This window comes from Podarcis bocagei (genome assembly GCF_964188305.1).
Source record: "Podarcis bocagei genome assembly, chromosome: 2".
NCBI classification, from domain to species: domain Eukaryota; kingdom Metazoa; phylum Chordata; class Lepidosauria; order Squamata; family Lacertidae; genus Podarcis; species Podarcis bocagei.
This window is the reverse complement of record NC_138126.1, coordinates 71093408-71108693: the sequence shown is the minus strand read 5'-3', so window position 1 is coordinate 71108693 and position 15286 is coordinate 71093408. Positions and strand designations below refer to the sequence as shown.

Sequence of the window (15286 nt, the reverse complement as noted above, 5' to 3'; positions counted from 1 at the left end):
TGGTGAATTAGCTTCCATGAGCAAGAGGAAGCTGGGCTTGCATACTCCCTGCCATCCTTCTGCTCCCACATGGTTGGGAAGCGGATTTCTGTGTGTGTGGCTTTGTTTTTGCCAAGTTTGGTTGCTATTGAAATGAAATCAATATTGCTGCTACTCACACCTGAGTAGGCCTGGCATTGTGTGCAAACATGTGCAATATTTGACATTAATTTACAATCAAGCGATGCATACATTTTATGAAATAAATAAGTAAATAAAGCATTATATGTGAATTGGGCCATTGGATTTGTGCATGAGCCAACCTGCACACAGAATCTTCCAGAGTACTGGTACTTTAGTTGCACTTTCCTGTTCCCTGGACATGCTTTTTGCTACCAAGCATGTCAGTCAAGATGTGGGGACAGCACCTCACTCTTTTTTTCATATTTGTAGTCTCTAGAGCAGGGAAAGGCTATGTGACTGTATTGTCTCCTAGAACAGCAGTTACGGGAAAAAGAAATTCTGTTTCCTTTTTTGTGGCCTCTGTGCAGTCCCCTATATGACAACAGTGAGAAGTTCTTACCTGGAGAAGGATGTAGAAATTGTGTCAGCTAAAAATATTCATCAGTGCATCTCCACCAACATCACCCTATATTGTGGCATCACTGTCTATACTATAGCATAATGCCAGGCAAATGTCCGAAGAGACTGCCAGGTTGCTGTCTTGCCTGCATTCACCACTGATATGAAGAAAACATGTTTGCGAAATTTAAATTTTCAGGGTCAAGTAGGCATGAGCCCCTACAGTGTTCCCCATTACATTCCGTGGGACCGCAAGCCAAGCCAGACAATGCTTCCATTCATCATTGTTACAGGACTGCCAGACAACTTTAAAATAAAAAGGAGAGGGGTGTTGTCCCCCATAAATTTCCTTTCAAAAACCAATGACCTTGCTCCCCTACAGTGCTGTGGAATGTGATCCCACCATTTTTGTTTCTCATCATGATGGATCTGCCTGCTGCTGGGAAAGAGAGAGTATGAGTGACACAAATGTCACTCAGAGAACACAACTTTCACTCCTCAGTGGTGAGAGATAGTGTGTGATGTAGTCCATCGTCACCTGGAGGGTCAAAGGCTCCTCACCTGTGCTTCAGGGGGAAAAGGCATCCCATCCACAGCTCTCAACTTCTTCTATCATCTTTCCCCACAAGCTAGAAATTAATATTATAATTCCATGTAGCTCAATTATTTTATTACCAGGTTTTTGTGCACATTCTGAAACTGGTTGCACTGGAACAAGAATTTGAACAACATAACTTACTTGGAAACTTCCATTGTTAATGACAACAGATTTATAACACAGCACAAAGAACTCCTGAAGACAAAAACAGACTATTACATCAATGACTAACCTGAAGGTTGTTCTTTTACCAAACCATTCTTATTCCTTTCTTCCCAATCCATTACTTCTTTATATATTAGTTCTACATTTAAAAGAAATGACAGAGGAAGGAGGAGAGAAAGAGAAGAAAAATTACAAGAGTACTTTTTAAAATCTTGAAACAGCTACTATGTTCTAACAGAACACACTCATGCAAACCCCTCCATCTCAAATAACCACCCAGTCATATTTCACTGTAAGAGCATACTTATGTTTACTTTTGTTTATAAAGCATCTATAGGTTGCCCTATGACAAAAGGTTCTCAAGCATCATAGCATATAATAAATCATGGTTACCTTTCCATTCTTCAATGGCATGTTCTCTTTCTTCCAACTGTGCATCGTAGATTTGAGGAGGAGGCTACAAAAAAAAAGGTTAAAAATAAAAGTCTTTGAATTCCATAAAACTTAGATTAATTCCCAAGACGAAATACAAGTGTAAAAAAGAAACAATTGTTTATTGAGCTGGGAAGTTCTCACGTGTTATTTCCATTGAAACAAACATAAGCTGCATAAGAGAATGTTTCTGCTTAAAAGGCTCTTTATAAACTTTTCATCAAAGCTAGTTTCTACTGTTATCACATGATTTGCTTTTTTGAATACAAGGATTAGTAAATGCTACAATTAATAGGGTAGCAGCCAAAGAAAGGAGTTTTAGTCAATCAATCACTGTATGTAGTTGACAAAGCAATTGATCTAGCAATAAAATTTGCACAGGAATATGATCAAGTTTTCAACAGAATAAGCAATTTTTAAACTTTTACTCAATTTAGTCAAATTTTCCAGTAAAAACCCCCACAAAGGAGGTCTGTGCTTTTTATTTCATTTAATGAAAAGGCATTGTAGCTACCTAGCATGAGTTAGCAGGCTTATTTAGTCTCAGCAATATTTCAGTGGCCCTACCTCATCCCTAATATGATCTTAATAGGCTGCTGAATTTTTAATCACAGAGCTGGTTCTCTCCCTCCCATGGACACTACTATCACAGAACTTCTAAATCCCTTTAGACTGTTTTCCTCCCCTAGGTAAAATTTGGAGCTGCCCATAGGAAACAACAGAGAAGCCCACAATTTTAGCATATATGAGATTAGCAGCAGTATGCCAATCTATACGCTCGTACTCCAACGCAGGTCTTATTTGGAATCATTTTTCCTGAACATCCTCCCAACTCAAGCTCACTGCTTAGCTGCATGCAGAATCCTTGTACTCCATTAACTTTACATGAAAACATTCTGCAGTTCTAAATATTAAGCCCCACCCTCACTTCAAATATCCTATATACCATATGGTTTTTCATATCCAAAAAACCCCACCTAGTTAGAGGACGCAGGGACTTCCATATTTCCTGCTACCTTTTGTTTCTTTGCTAGACACGCTGCTGCCCAGTCACAGTTATCCTAAAATGCAGGATTTCCTCCTTTTTTATGGGCAGCTCTCATGCTCACCCCAGAAGGGAAAAAAAGGTCTAAAGGAGACTGGATGTTGGCAGCCTCTGCAACCTTTTGAATTACAAGTTCATTCTCCCCCCTGCCTCCTCTACCCTTCTTCTTTTATCCGGTTCTTAAGAATCAAATAAATACAAATTCTTCATTCTCTCATACTGACTTCTGTCTTGCCACAGAGCTGCAAAATACAGGATGGCTTAAAGATTGGGAAATGGGACTTGGTGGGATTATGGAACTGCACTGCAATTACTGTGGCATATGACATACATAGCATATATAACACTTTTTCTAGTGTAAGGGGAAATCTAAATATGCCCTCAGATTTTCACCAAGGTAAGTAGCACTGCCATAGTGACATCAACCATAAAATTTCTTTTGAATAAACTTTAAAAGTAAACTTACCGCTTCAGCTTCAGCTGGGTCATACCAAACAGTGATATATGGATGACGCAAAGCTTCATCTACCGAAATTCGTTTGTCTGGATCTACTACTAGCATTTTTGATAGTAAATCTCTAGCTTGACTGGCTAGAAAATGGAAAGGGGGTGACCGTTAGCTGAAGATCTGAAGCATAAAAGTAAGGTACAAAATGCATATTCATAACAAGGACATACCATAAGGTATTTTTTAGTCTTGAATATTTTGACAAGAGACAGTAAGGATGTTGGAATTCACTCAATACAAGTGACATGCTTAATGTAAACAGTGGATTAAAAAATCGATAATCTGCATTTAGCTAAGAATGTGCTGTTTTATCAACTAGAAAAAAGTATCCACCCCCACCCCAAACAATTACCGTACATTATAGTACGAATGAAAATGAAAATACAAGAATAATGCACACATGAAATCTTACTTTTTAGTTTGTCCCGATCAGATTCCGATGGAAATATCCAGTCTGGGAACAACTCTTCAAATTTGATACCTGGATATTTTGGCCTATTTTCTACATAGTTCCGCACAGTAGGCTGCAGTTTTTTCATAAAATCTGCGGATGGTGTACCTAGTTGTTCAATAACTTTATTCCACTGGTCAATATCTGCAAAAGTTTCATTTAGGAAAATAAAAGTATTCCCCCTTCCCCCTCAAAAAGCATGTATAGTACAAGAATTAGCTATGTATTTAATTTATTGCATTTATATCCTACCTTTTTCTCCGAAGAGCTCAAAGTGCTATACATGGCTCTTCCCTTCTTCATTTAATCCCCATGACAACTCTGTGAGGTAGGTTAGGCTGAGAGACTGTAACTAGCCCAAGGTCACCCAGTGAGCTTCACAGCTGAGCAGGGATTTGAACCCTGGCCTCCCAGGTCCTAGTCCAACACTCTAAGCACAATCCCACACTGGCTCTTCACAAAAGCTTGTGAAGCATGTTGGGAATGGCTTGAGAGACAAGTTAGATCCAAACTTTGTTGGCATGTTTCTACTCAGGGCTGGTGGAATTTCGAAACGCTTCTGCTTGTCACCTAAGTGGATAACTGCCTAGCAGGTAGTCACAGGATCCTGAAGTTAAGCATTTAAAAGGTACATGGAGACAAAATTTCAGAATCAACTTGAAAGTAGTATCTTCTTCAGTTATGCCCCTCTTCCCTGCACAAAACCGAATCAAAATGGCTCAGTTCCACAGGGTTTTTTGGATTTTTCAACTTACAAAAATGAGGAGTGCTCATTAGGAATTTCAAAAGATATTTTGGTTAAATTAAATTAATATAACTTAGCTGTGCTTGGTAAGTAAAATGTGTGTAGAATTGCACTGAAATCATTAAAAACGATTGCCAAGAACTTGCAGTTATGTTGCTGTTGCTTAGCATTAGCTGACATATTCAGAAGGTAAAATTATAATTCTTTGGTTTTCCGAAAGCAGTTTATGTGCTTCTTCCTCAGATATAGACTTACCAAGCTAAATGTTGTCCAGTCAGAAAAATAATAGCAGATTTGAATTCCTCACACCCAAAAACATACTTTAAAGACCCTTCACTGAAGAAATCTCCAAAAATTAAATTTCAACCCCTAAAATTACATGTCCTACTGGGGCAGCTTCCTCCCCAACAAACATTTATTTCTGGGGAGCTGTACATTTTAACTAGCAAGATCATGCTTTTAATAGTATTTTTAATCCTCAATAACTTTTTCTCCACCGACTTTTATAGAAAGTGTTTGGCAGAATTTCACCCTCTCAATTCCCTGCTCCTTGTTTAAAGAACTCACCAGAATTCAATGGAATAGATGAGTTCTTCCAATATGGTAGAGGACATTACCCACAATATTTTCTGTTTAACCTGAGCGAGCACAGCACTGGAATGACAGTACCAGTCTATGGGGCTATATAAGACTAGCTATACTTCTCTTTTTGGGAACATCATGTCTTATCATACTTCTGTAGGCTTCATAAACGCAAATCCAGATGTACGTTTAAACCGAAGACACAGTGAAAAACATATTTAAAATCTCATTATAAGATTCTCTATGTTAGTTACTACAATAGCTTAAATTTAGTATGCTGGCAAAAAAAAATCAATTTCATAAATTCTTAGTAACAATCAATGGATGTCAATTGCAACTACAAGCTTGGCAATTTCAAAGTGTTAAGCCTTGTTTACTAAATGCAAGCAAAATATGCTAAATTAGCTAGCTCTCTAAAGCATCAGAAAAAAAATACTTCTAGCTTGAAGACATATATTACAGTACAGTGCGTATTTCCGTAGTTTTCCAAATAAAAAAGCCACATCACTGCTGCCATTAAGGTATCCTTTTAAAGAACCTGTATGTTCTGTACAGATGAATATGCTAATTGCTCAGTTTTTCCTTGCTTGATCAAATGCATTTAGATGGAATTTTGATACCAAGTACTATAAAAGGTTAAAACATCACATGCTAAATTGCACAAATAAAGACAGCTTCTTGATCTGCATAGATAAATGGATTTTACTAAAGAACTCCACCAATCTAGAGTAAAAAGAACCTTAATTCACTATGCAGTCCTAAAACATGTCTACTCAGAGGTTACTACTACTTAATTAAATAGGATGTACTTTCAGGGACATAAAACTGCAGCCTTAGAAAACTGTGTACAAACCATGTATTTCATTACTGCATTCCAGAATATTTTAAAACAACAATTTTGTGCAGTTTATGCTCTCTGGTGCATTCAGAAGTCTAGTCTACATGAAATAAATCTTTTTGGAATAACTCCGTAGGTGAAAACAATCAAGTTCCACATGGCTGACAAGGGCTTAATCAAAAATAGATATCAAGTGAGGTTTTTTGGGGCATCACAATAAATCTTCAACAGCACACACCAGAAGTATCAATAATCACAATCCAAATTACTAAAATGTGCCTCTCATCTAGGAACGAAGAGGCCACATGCAAATATAATGATTAGGTAGTGCTTGCTAGTAGAAATTAATGAGGAAGTCCCTTTAAATGTGGCCTTCTATAAGGTCCCTTGAGTTGTTAAACTGCAGGAAATGAAATTTAAAATGGAAGAAACCATTCTCGTCCCTCACACTCCTTCAGAATCCCAAATTGGAGCTGCATGGTCCTAATAATTATTAAAAAGGATGTGCATAAGGTACTACAGATAGCTTGGTGTGCCTAAGATCTATACTGTATATTGCAAACAGAGAACACCGTAGTCTTTTTATTATCCCAAAGCATTGAGGAGAAACTTGCACATACTGTACGTACTTCTGGAAGAAAAGTGTTTGACAATACATTTTGTGTGTGTGTGTGTGAGAGAGAGAGAGAGAGAGTACATTCACTTGCTAACAACTGTGACAAAACAACTGGCTGGTTATTTTTAAGCAAGATTCTAGTAAGGTTCTCCCCCACTTTCTTCTAGGTCACCCGACTGCAAACCCAAATTATAAACTAACAACCAAATGCTTATTTCAATAGGGACAATAGCCATTTACATGGCTTCCAGGTAAATCACAAAGATGGAAAACAATATGGGTATAAAGAGGGAAAGAAAGCATTAGGATGTCAACACTAAGACCCTTCTCAAGTCTCTGCTCAGTCATGAAAAGCACCAGTATCTGTTGAAATATATTAAATTATGTGTTTTCTGAAGAGACTGAGGTTGCACCTGAGATTGACTTTCGAGTAAACAACACTTTTAACCAATAATATAAAGTAATGATCAGAGAAACAGATACTAGATTGGTGGAGCTCCAACAAGTAAGATGCATTTTCTGCACAGAAATTTGTTAAGCATGAAACACAGATATATGAAGACAGCAAATATGAAAACTAGTGTTAACATGCAACTTAAAAGAGACACAGCATACATGAAGAATTGTGTTAGGTTGGTCATAAGGCTTTAGAGAATAAAATAATATATGGGAGAAAATTGAGAAAATGAAAATTCAAGCTTCTTCTATTTAATTGTGTTATTAGGTTAACACATGATCAACCGTTAAAATCTCATGAAATTAAGCATTCGGAATTATATTTTTCTAACCTGCATGCCTTCACTATCCTTTTGAAGAGAACAGGATAAGATAAGAACTGACAAGACAAAACCACTGTTGTGAGGCTATTTCCATTGTGCAGAGAAATGCAAAAAAAGAGAAAACAATAAATTTTGAGCAATAATTTTGTGGAATTTTCAGTTTAAACAGTGCCAATAACATCAGGGAAATTTGCAGCACCGTTAAAACTGCAAAAAATGAAATTCCAAACAAGAATGATTAATGTTCAAACACCAAAGTTAAAAGAAGAGAATAAAAGTTTAAGTGCTTGGTTAATATCACAAATTCTGAACATGCGTGGCAGATCCATTCAGTAAAAAGATGAGGGCAGGGGATTAGCATATTTTTCATCCATAAGTGAGTGAAATAACTCTTTGGTAAATGTGGATTAAGATTCAAAATTATTAGGGAAGGATACGATCAGTGCCTTGGAATATCACACAACCTTTCACCAATTCTCCCATGATGCAACCAACTGACCAGATATCAACTGAAAGTAAAAGTGAAATGACAAAATTATGAAGTGTCGTGAACTAAAGTGGAAAACAAAAACATTTTTACATTAAAAACACAACAATGCAAAAAAAAATGAAACTGCTAACGTGTTGTTGAACAACATGGACAAGAACATTTAATCTAAATGCAAATTTTAACTTTTGACGAAGAAACATTTTGCATTAAAAAATATAACGCCACCATATTATGGCAGGTCTAGCAATTCCTCAAAAATCGCTTCAGTCTTATTTTCAACTGTTCACATTTGTGGTCCATGAAAGTCTTATAAAGGATACAATCTCTTCCTGGAAACAGGACCTTATGGAGGACCATTTCTGCCATTATGCACCCAACAGACCAGATATCCACTATTAAATGTTAGGTGTAATAGGGACAAAAGTTACAAATCTACAAACACATTTTCAGTACACACTAAACATTCATGGCAGCTATTCAGAATAACCCAAACAAAAAATTCACTATTTTATACAGTATTCTTTAAACTGAAATAATAGCCAGATAGTCCCTGGTTTGAAAGAGTGTTAAACAGAACTAGCGTTTCCTAGATTGAGGTCCTTACATATGCATAGTCTCCTTCCTGACTGCGTATTTTTTAGTAAAAACCTCCATAAGCCTTTGGAGTTTAATTTTTATAGTGGAATATCTGGGAGGCAACATTAAAAGGGAGCTTACACATTACACATTTCTGCTCTACCAAGAGAAGAACTCAGCACCATGCACCATTGCCTTTTATTGCTGTATTGGCAACCTGGAGAATCAGTTTAGTTAACTCTGCTACTGTAGCCAGTGAGTTAGGAGATGAGGTAATCTCCATAGCCTTATCAACATACTGTATACTGAGAGGTGGTGTTGGATGAAGGAGGCTGACTAGCCAGCAGCGCCTCCTGCTTCAGAGACCCTCTCCCTCAGAGGATGCTTAATGCTGGTGGTGGCTGAGTGGTGCCTCACTACCTCACTAGATGCATCTCTCTTTGCATAGGGAGATTTTAAAAGATAAGAAGGTAAAACTAGTTCTTTAGGCTGTGAAAACTTGGCAGCCCTGCCTCAGGCAATTACCCCATGATGCTTGATGGTGGAAATCCTACACAGTTCTCAAATGATAAGAATATATTCAAGAAACAGAAAAATCTAACAACTGGTCAAGTACCCAACAAGACACAATTCTGTTCTGCAACTTACCATTCTCTTTGTATCCCATGCCAAGAATAACCTCTGGTGCTCTGTAATATCGTGTTACTACATATGGGGTCATCATGAAATTAGTACATGCCGTCCTTGCAAGTCCAAAGTCAAGGATTTTGAGAGTACAATCTGATTTTACTACTATATTGCTGGGTTTTAAATCCTAAGAAAAAATACATTCAATTAAATGTTTAAAAATATATAGGGTGGTGCTGTGTTTGGGGTGGGGGAGAATCAGCATGATTAAGAGTTTCTGGGATGGGGGGTCTTGGTACCTTTCCCCTCCCCCCAGTTAACACATTGGGGCTGGAAAAGACTCCAGAGTGAAATTCACCTACTATTGGAAGGAGGGAATAACTAAGTTTGTGGGAGCTCTATCCTTAGCTCTTGCCCCACCCAACAGTTGGCTGCTGTTTTATAGGACAGGAGAGGTCACCAATTTCTGCCAATGACACACACAGAGAGAAACATATGACAGGGGTGGCCAACCTGGCATCCGCAAGCAGTGGGCCCAAACTTTTGAGTTTCCTCAGAATAAAATAAAAAGTAAGTCTTTCACACTCCTAGAAAGTTACGAAGCAAAATAAGCAGGTACCATCTAAGTGATTTCTGTGAAATGAGCCAGCCTAGCTACTCCCGTCAGTCAGTGTTTCAGCTTTCCCCTCTCCTGCTTTTGTCTTGTTTTCTAGTCTTTGGAATGTCCATAGTTTGTCCTTCCTTTTTCACTAGGAACCAGGATGCATCTTTCCTGTGGTGGGGTCATCTGAGATTAGCAGTCCCTAGAAGTTGTTTTAATGCAAGCAATACTACACAATATATATGAGTAAATATTAAAGAATCCCTCCTTGCCCCCAAAAAGGCAAGTGTGGAAGCTTTGCTAATGGGTGTAGGCTCCTGCTGTGCAGAAGCTGATGTCCAGCCACTCATTAAGAATTCACCGTATAGTTATAGTACAACTGTTTACATGGCTACTCAGAGCTGGGTTTCTCTGTGTTTAATGAGCCTTACTCCTAGCTAGGTGGGCATAGGATGACAACCTAGGCTTTTCAGCAAGGGCAATGAGCTAAAGTAGAAAGGGGGGAGTGGAAACCCAACAGTTCTGGGCACTGAACGACAAATCCGGCTAAGCTTCAGAATTCACGACCACAGGATATCGTTTGTTTCCCTCTTGTATGAGAATATAAAAGGGACTGATCGAACATGGCAAGTCCTAATTGTCATGTCATTATAAAAAAAACCCTTTCAAATATAGCTGAATATTCTTAATGATGTTAATTAATGAAAGTCAGTTATTGATACAATTGTAATAGCACTACGTACTCTATGGATGATACCAGCTGAATGGAGATGTTTGATACCACACAGCATCTGGTACAAAAGGTAGGACATTCTTTCATGATCCAACTCCATATGAATTACTTGGCACAAGTTAGCATCCATTAGTTCCATAACTAAATACCTGAAACATTTAAAAAAGTATTTTTTACAGGAGCAAACGTTGACTACAGCTTGTGGTTAGCAATGAGAGATCGAACCACAAGCTCAGGTACAGACAACAAACTAAGCCAGACCTTAACTTAGCTCAACATGGGTGAGAGCATAATAAAGACATGGGTGGTCTAGGAGCCCACAAGTTTGCACAGTCCCAGTAAGTCATAGCTTAACATCTTGTGGGAATGCAAAATGGAAATTACAGTGGACGCAATTATACAATTTTGTTTTCTTAGCAGAAATATTTTTTAGCAATCCAGACTCAAATAATCTATTATTTTATTACTTTGGGTACAAATCTCCCACTGAAGTTAACTGGCAAAACTTCAACTGACATTAGTTCACATCTCAGTCAGGATACTGGTTTGACTGCTCTTCCGGCAAAGGAAAATAAACAAAGCAACTCCCTCTCCCCAATGTCAGTTATGTGGCCAGTAAAATTTATTTATTATTTATTTTATTTATTTTATTTGGATACCTTCCTTTATCCGAAGATCACAGGGCGGTTCACAGCATAAAAATACAAAATGAGAACACATAATAAAACAAAAACAAAAAAATAACCCATCTCCTAATGATGAAATGAACACTTGGGGGGAGTGTCATGTTTTGTTCCTAAGTCTCAATGCTTACAAGGCTTCAGCATTTTTCTCCAAAAAGCACAATATATTTTAAAAATCATTTATAGGCCAACTGCTTCCAGGTCTTAAATGGATATTTGTCAAGAAAACACAATAAAGTAAACTCACACATCTTGAAATTCTTCTAGTGACTTCTGTGGTGTGAATACATTTAATAGACTAATTATCTGTAAAACCAAAATAAAAGAATTATAATCACCATCACAATGATTTGCAAAAAAAAATCAAACAGTACATGGCAATGTCAGCATACAGATCAGATTATTTAATAACTTTTTACCTGAAGCTTTGTAGCAAGAAAAATGAGATTAACATAGTGATTCACAAATATTTTAGAACTAACTCACTATCCTCAGTTTGCATAATGCTATTTTTTTTGTCAAGTTCCATAAGGGACAGTCAATATTTCAACATAAATGCTACTAAATATACATTATAAGCCTGCTAATAATAATAGAATCGTAGAATTGGAAGGGACGAGGGTCATTTTAATGGTCATAAAGAGAAACATACTGGACTGTTTTTTAATACATTTCTAGAAATATTGGTTGCCAATCTGTGGTGTAAGCCATAGATCATTCCTATCCGAGGAACTGTTACCTAAAGCCAACCACAGACAACAAAAAGACCACAAAGAGACCTGCATGAAAAAACCCAAATTTAGTTAGCTTTTCAAAGAAATATGACAAACTATGAATAACTAGTCTTCTATATTGCAATTAGGAAATAGTCCTAAAACAACTAAGTGTTTCATTACAGGAGGTACAGGACAGAGCAAAAATTGATCTCTCTCTCAATTATTTAATTATTTGACTCACAGAATAATGGCTTTAGTTCCAGTTGATTCATCTGACATTCATTCAATTATTATTTTACATTTACTTGTTTCTAATATAAATTAACATTACTCACATTTTTGTGATTGACACATTTTAGAAGCACAAGTTCCCTGTAAGCTCGTTTCGCATGTGTTTGGTTCTGAAAAGGGCGACTCAATTTCTTTACAGCAACATTTATTCCAAGAACTGTATCAAATGCAGCACTGAAAAGTTAAAACAGAAACATCTTAATTGCATCTTTTTAAAATCAGAGCCATGGGTGTCAGGGTATATGACAGACAAGCTCAGTTACCCCAAGGAAACTGCTTCTTGTTTTAGGTGAAGGGCAAAGTGCACAAATGAAAACCCTCTCGAGTTCTACTTTATTCAACCAAAAATAAATCAGATCTCATTACTAGACTAATTTTAACACCTCCATGCATGAAGCATTTCATCCTGTTCCATTAGTCAAAGTATAGTTAGAAATTTCTTAAAAGTCAGATGCATTTATATCTCAGTCAAAAACTAAGAGACAATTCTTCTCTAGAACAGGTGTTAAGATTACATAATTTCTTTAATCAACTTGTTGTTTTATTTGAGCTCTTATTCTGACACAGGACTTTTTAAAGGTTCTGTTCATTTTCAACTTCATCACGGAATAGCACTGTACTTCAAAATAATGTTTGGATTCTGTTGTTTCTATGTATGTGTGGAATTAAGGTATGTGCCATGAGATGTCAAGCAAATAAAAAACTACCTCACTTTCAGAAGACATCTGAAGGCACGCCTATATAAGGAAGATTTTAATGTTTAATGTTTTACTGTGTTTTGTATTTTAATTTGCTGGAAGCCACCCAGAGTGGCTGGAGCAACCCAGTCAGATGTGCGGCTAATAATAATAATAATAATAATAATACTTTGTTTTGAGTTCTTGATCAAAATTTTGGTGATATTACAGTTTGATGCTTATACTAGTTTTGTCCAATAAGTAGCTACTCACCATACAATGCCTTGAGCCCCAGAGCCAATAGGTTTCAATTGTTGGTAACGTTTTAGTACAGTGAATGTCGAGTCTGAGACTTGAACACTGTAAAACTGACTGTCACATTTACTCTCGCTCATGATGTAGTGTCATGTAGTTTTCCTCCCAGGATTTGGCAGTTTTCAAGATCTGTAGAAAGAGAACCAAAAAAAGTGAAACTTTTTATAAATATGTACCCAAAGCTGCCAACAGCATTTCTCTCTAGAAATTAGACAACCACTAAGAGAACAAAGCACGACGTGCATTTAGATGACTAACTTAAGAGACTTGACTAGCATAACGGATGATCCAAAAGTAATTTTAGCAGAATGACTGATCAGTGCAATGCTATCTTAGCGGAGATAGCATTTCCTGTGCACACATGTCGTATTCTGTGTGGGTTTCCTGCCCTGTCCCAAGTAACAGGCAACAATAGGCAAGTGGCTGCCCCATGGAGCCCAGAAGTCTACCTCTTCTCCTTTTGGCACAGCACCATTCTTTTCCAGTCAGTTCCATGGGTAGAATGTCTTCAAGTGCCTTGGAACAGAGGAAGAAGCATTCTGTTCCATTTCTTATCTAAAATCTTCTAGCAGTGGTGCCACACCAGATAGAGAAGGGTGCCTTTTCAAACATAGGAGTCTTTCTTACTCCTTCCCATGGCAATGATGAAGTAGGAGGAGACAACAGGGTGTTGTGTGTTGGTGCTGAAAAAGCTCCAGTTAAGCCATTTAAACTCACTGCAGAAAACAGCCATTTAGGAGAGTTGTTTTTACTAGGCTAATACTGACATACACCACTATACGAACACACACTATTTACAAACATTACAAGTAGCATTCTCTCTCTCAGCCCAGAGAGGGTTCTTTGCTTCAAAGTACTTGTTGTGTTAAAAGTCCACAGTCAAGTCCTAAGGTCAGCTGCTTTCAAAGTCCTGCAGCTGATTAGACAGGCATACCCAAACTCAGCCCTCCAGCTGTTTTGGGACTACAACTCCCATCATCCCTAGCTAACAGAACCAGTGGCCGGGATAATGGGAGTTGTAGTCCCAAAACAGCTGGAGGGCAGAGTTTGGGGATGCCTGTGATAAGAGTTCTCTAACTTCTGAAGTCCAACAATTTTCCAACTTCTTCCTCAGACGATCTTTTCAAAAAGTGTTCACTTGAATCCATAGTTCCAACAGATAGCCTTCAGCAATTCTCCTACCATGACCCACACAGTATGCTGTAACCTTGAGCCCTTTTATACACAAAGTCACTTGCCAAATCTGCCCACTAGCACAGATAAGAGTCACAAGATGCCTGCAGGTGCATGATGGGGAATGAGTTATCTCTGCTGATTCATAGAGAATTAACCCATTAACATTAATCCTTAACATTTTGCCCCCCCCCCCCCGGAAGAACTGGAGCAACCGATGACCCTCATACACCAAAGCTGTCCAAGACAGCAAATACACTGCTAAGTTTATGTCACTGTCTGTCCTCTCTTTCTTTGTTTATGTGTGTGTTGCCTGTCCCCGCTTCACTTATGTTCAGTACAGTGGTACCTCGGGTTAAGTACTTAATTTGTTCCAGAGGTCCATTCTTAACCTGAAACTGTTCTTAACCTGAAGCACCACTTTAGCTAATGGGGCCTTCTGCGTATGTAACCTGAAGTGTATGTAACCTGAGGTACCACTGTACTTATTTCAGAGAATTGTAAAGTTTGAAGGAATCCCAAGGGTCATCAAGTCCAACTCCCTGAACTAAGTCTATTTCTCCTCCTTCTGAGTTTGTGTGTCCTGCATGAGTGTGCATGCATGTGCAAGTTTGTGTGCATGAGTTAAATTGGCTCAGGTTAGCATATAGCCCTCAAAAGAGCCGCAAACCAATGTCAGCCACCTCTGCTATCAAGTTGTACATTTTTTGAATGAAATTCTTAACCCACAATTCTTCAGTTTTGAACGCACGTATCTGGGAGTATAAGGCCCATTTAATTTAATGGGACTTACTTTTCAGTAAATATGTTAAGTCAAACAATGTCATGTATGATGTTTGTTTGCACTTCTACATTATTATTACCAATGGTCCCAAATCCAGATACATTTTTGTGCAGAAGACTAAGAAGATGATCAGCACAGTCAGTTCAGGCAGGACTGATCTGTTTGCCAGTGCTTTCATGTTGTAAGAGATGCGTGAACACACATCTTCCTTCCCACACCCTGATTCAGATGCAGGAGGTAGAGAGATTTTTGCTTCCACAGCAGTTGTTTTGTACTCCTTGGTGGGACGTTTGGTGAGCA

The 15286-nt window shown here is 37.8% G+C and overlaps 1 protein-coding gene across 7 annotated transcripts in view; it reads right to left on the bottom strand.

The window, feature by feature from the left end:
• The window catches only part of MAPK9 (mitogen-activated protein kinase 9), a 39062-nt gene that overhangs the window by 12684 nt on the left and 11092 nt on the right, over positions 1-15286 (bottom strand). For 6 of the 7 annotated variants that reach the window (XR_014005692.1, XM_081185638.1, XM_081185633.1 and 3 more), the window contains 10 exons: positions 12988-13158; positions 12082-12211; positions 11278-11336; positions 10358-10496; positions 9035-9200; positions 7758-7829; positions 3722-3904; positions 3268-3392; positions 1718-1781; positions 1392-1463 (listed from right to left, as the gene is read on the bottom strand). Coding sequence is in view for 6 of the 7 variants with exons in the window: in XM_081185638.1 (XP_081041764.1) it covers positions 1392-1463; positions 1718-1781; positions 3268-3392; positions 3722-3904; positions 7758-7829; positions 9035-9200; positions 10358-10496; positions 11278-11336; positions 12082-12211; positions 12988-13109 (1132 nt within the window). In the remaining variant the exon portion in view is untranslated. Of the gene's footprint in view, positions 1-1391; positions 1464-1717; positions 1782-3267; positions 3393-3721; positions 3905-7757; positions 7830-8130; positions 8203-9034; positions 9201-10357; positions 10497-11277; positions 11337-12081; positions 12212-12987; positions 13159-15286 lie in introns of all 7 variants that reach the window. The other variant, XM_081185637.1, reaches the window with a different exon arrangement.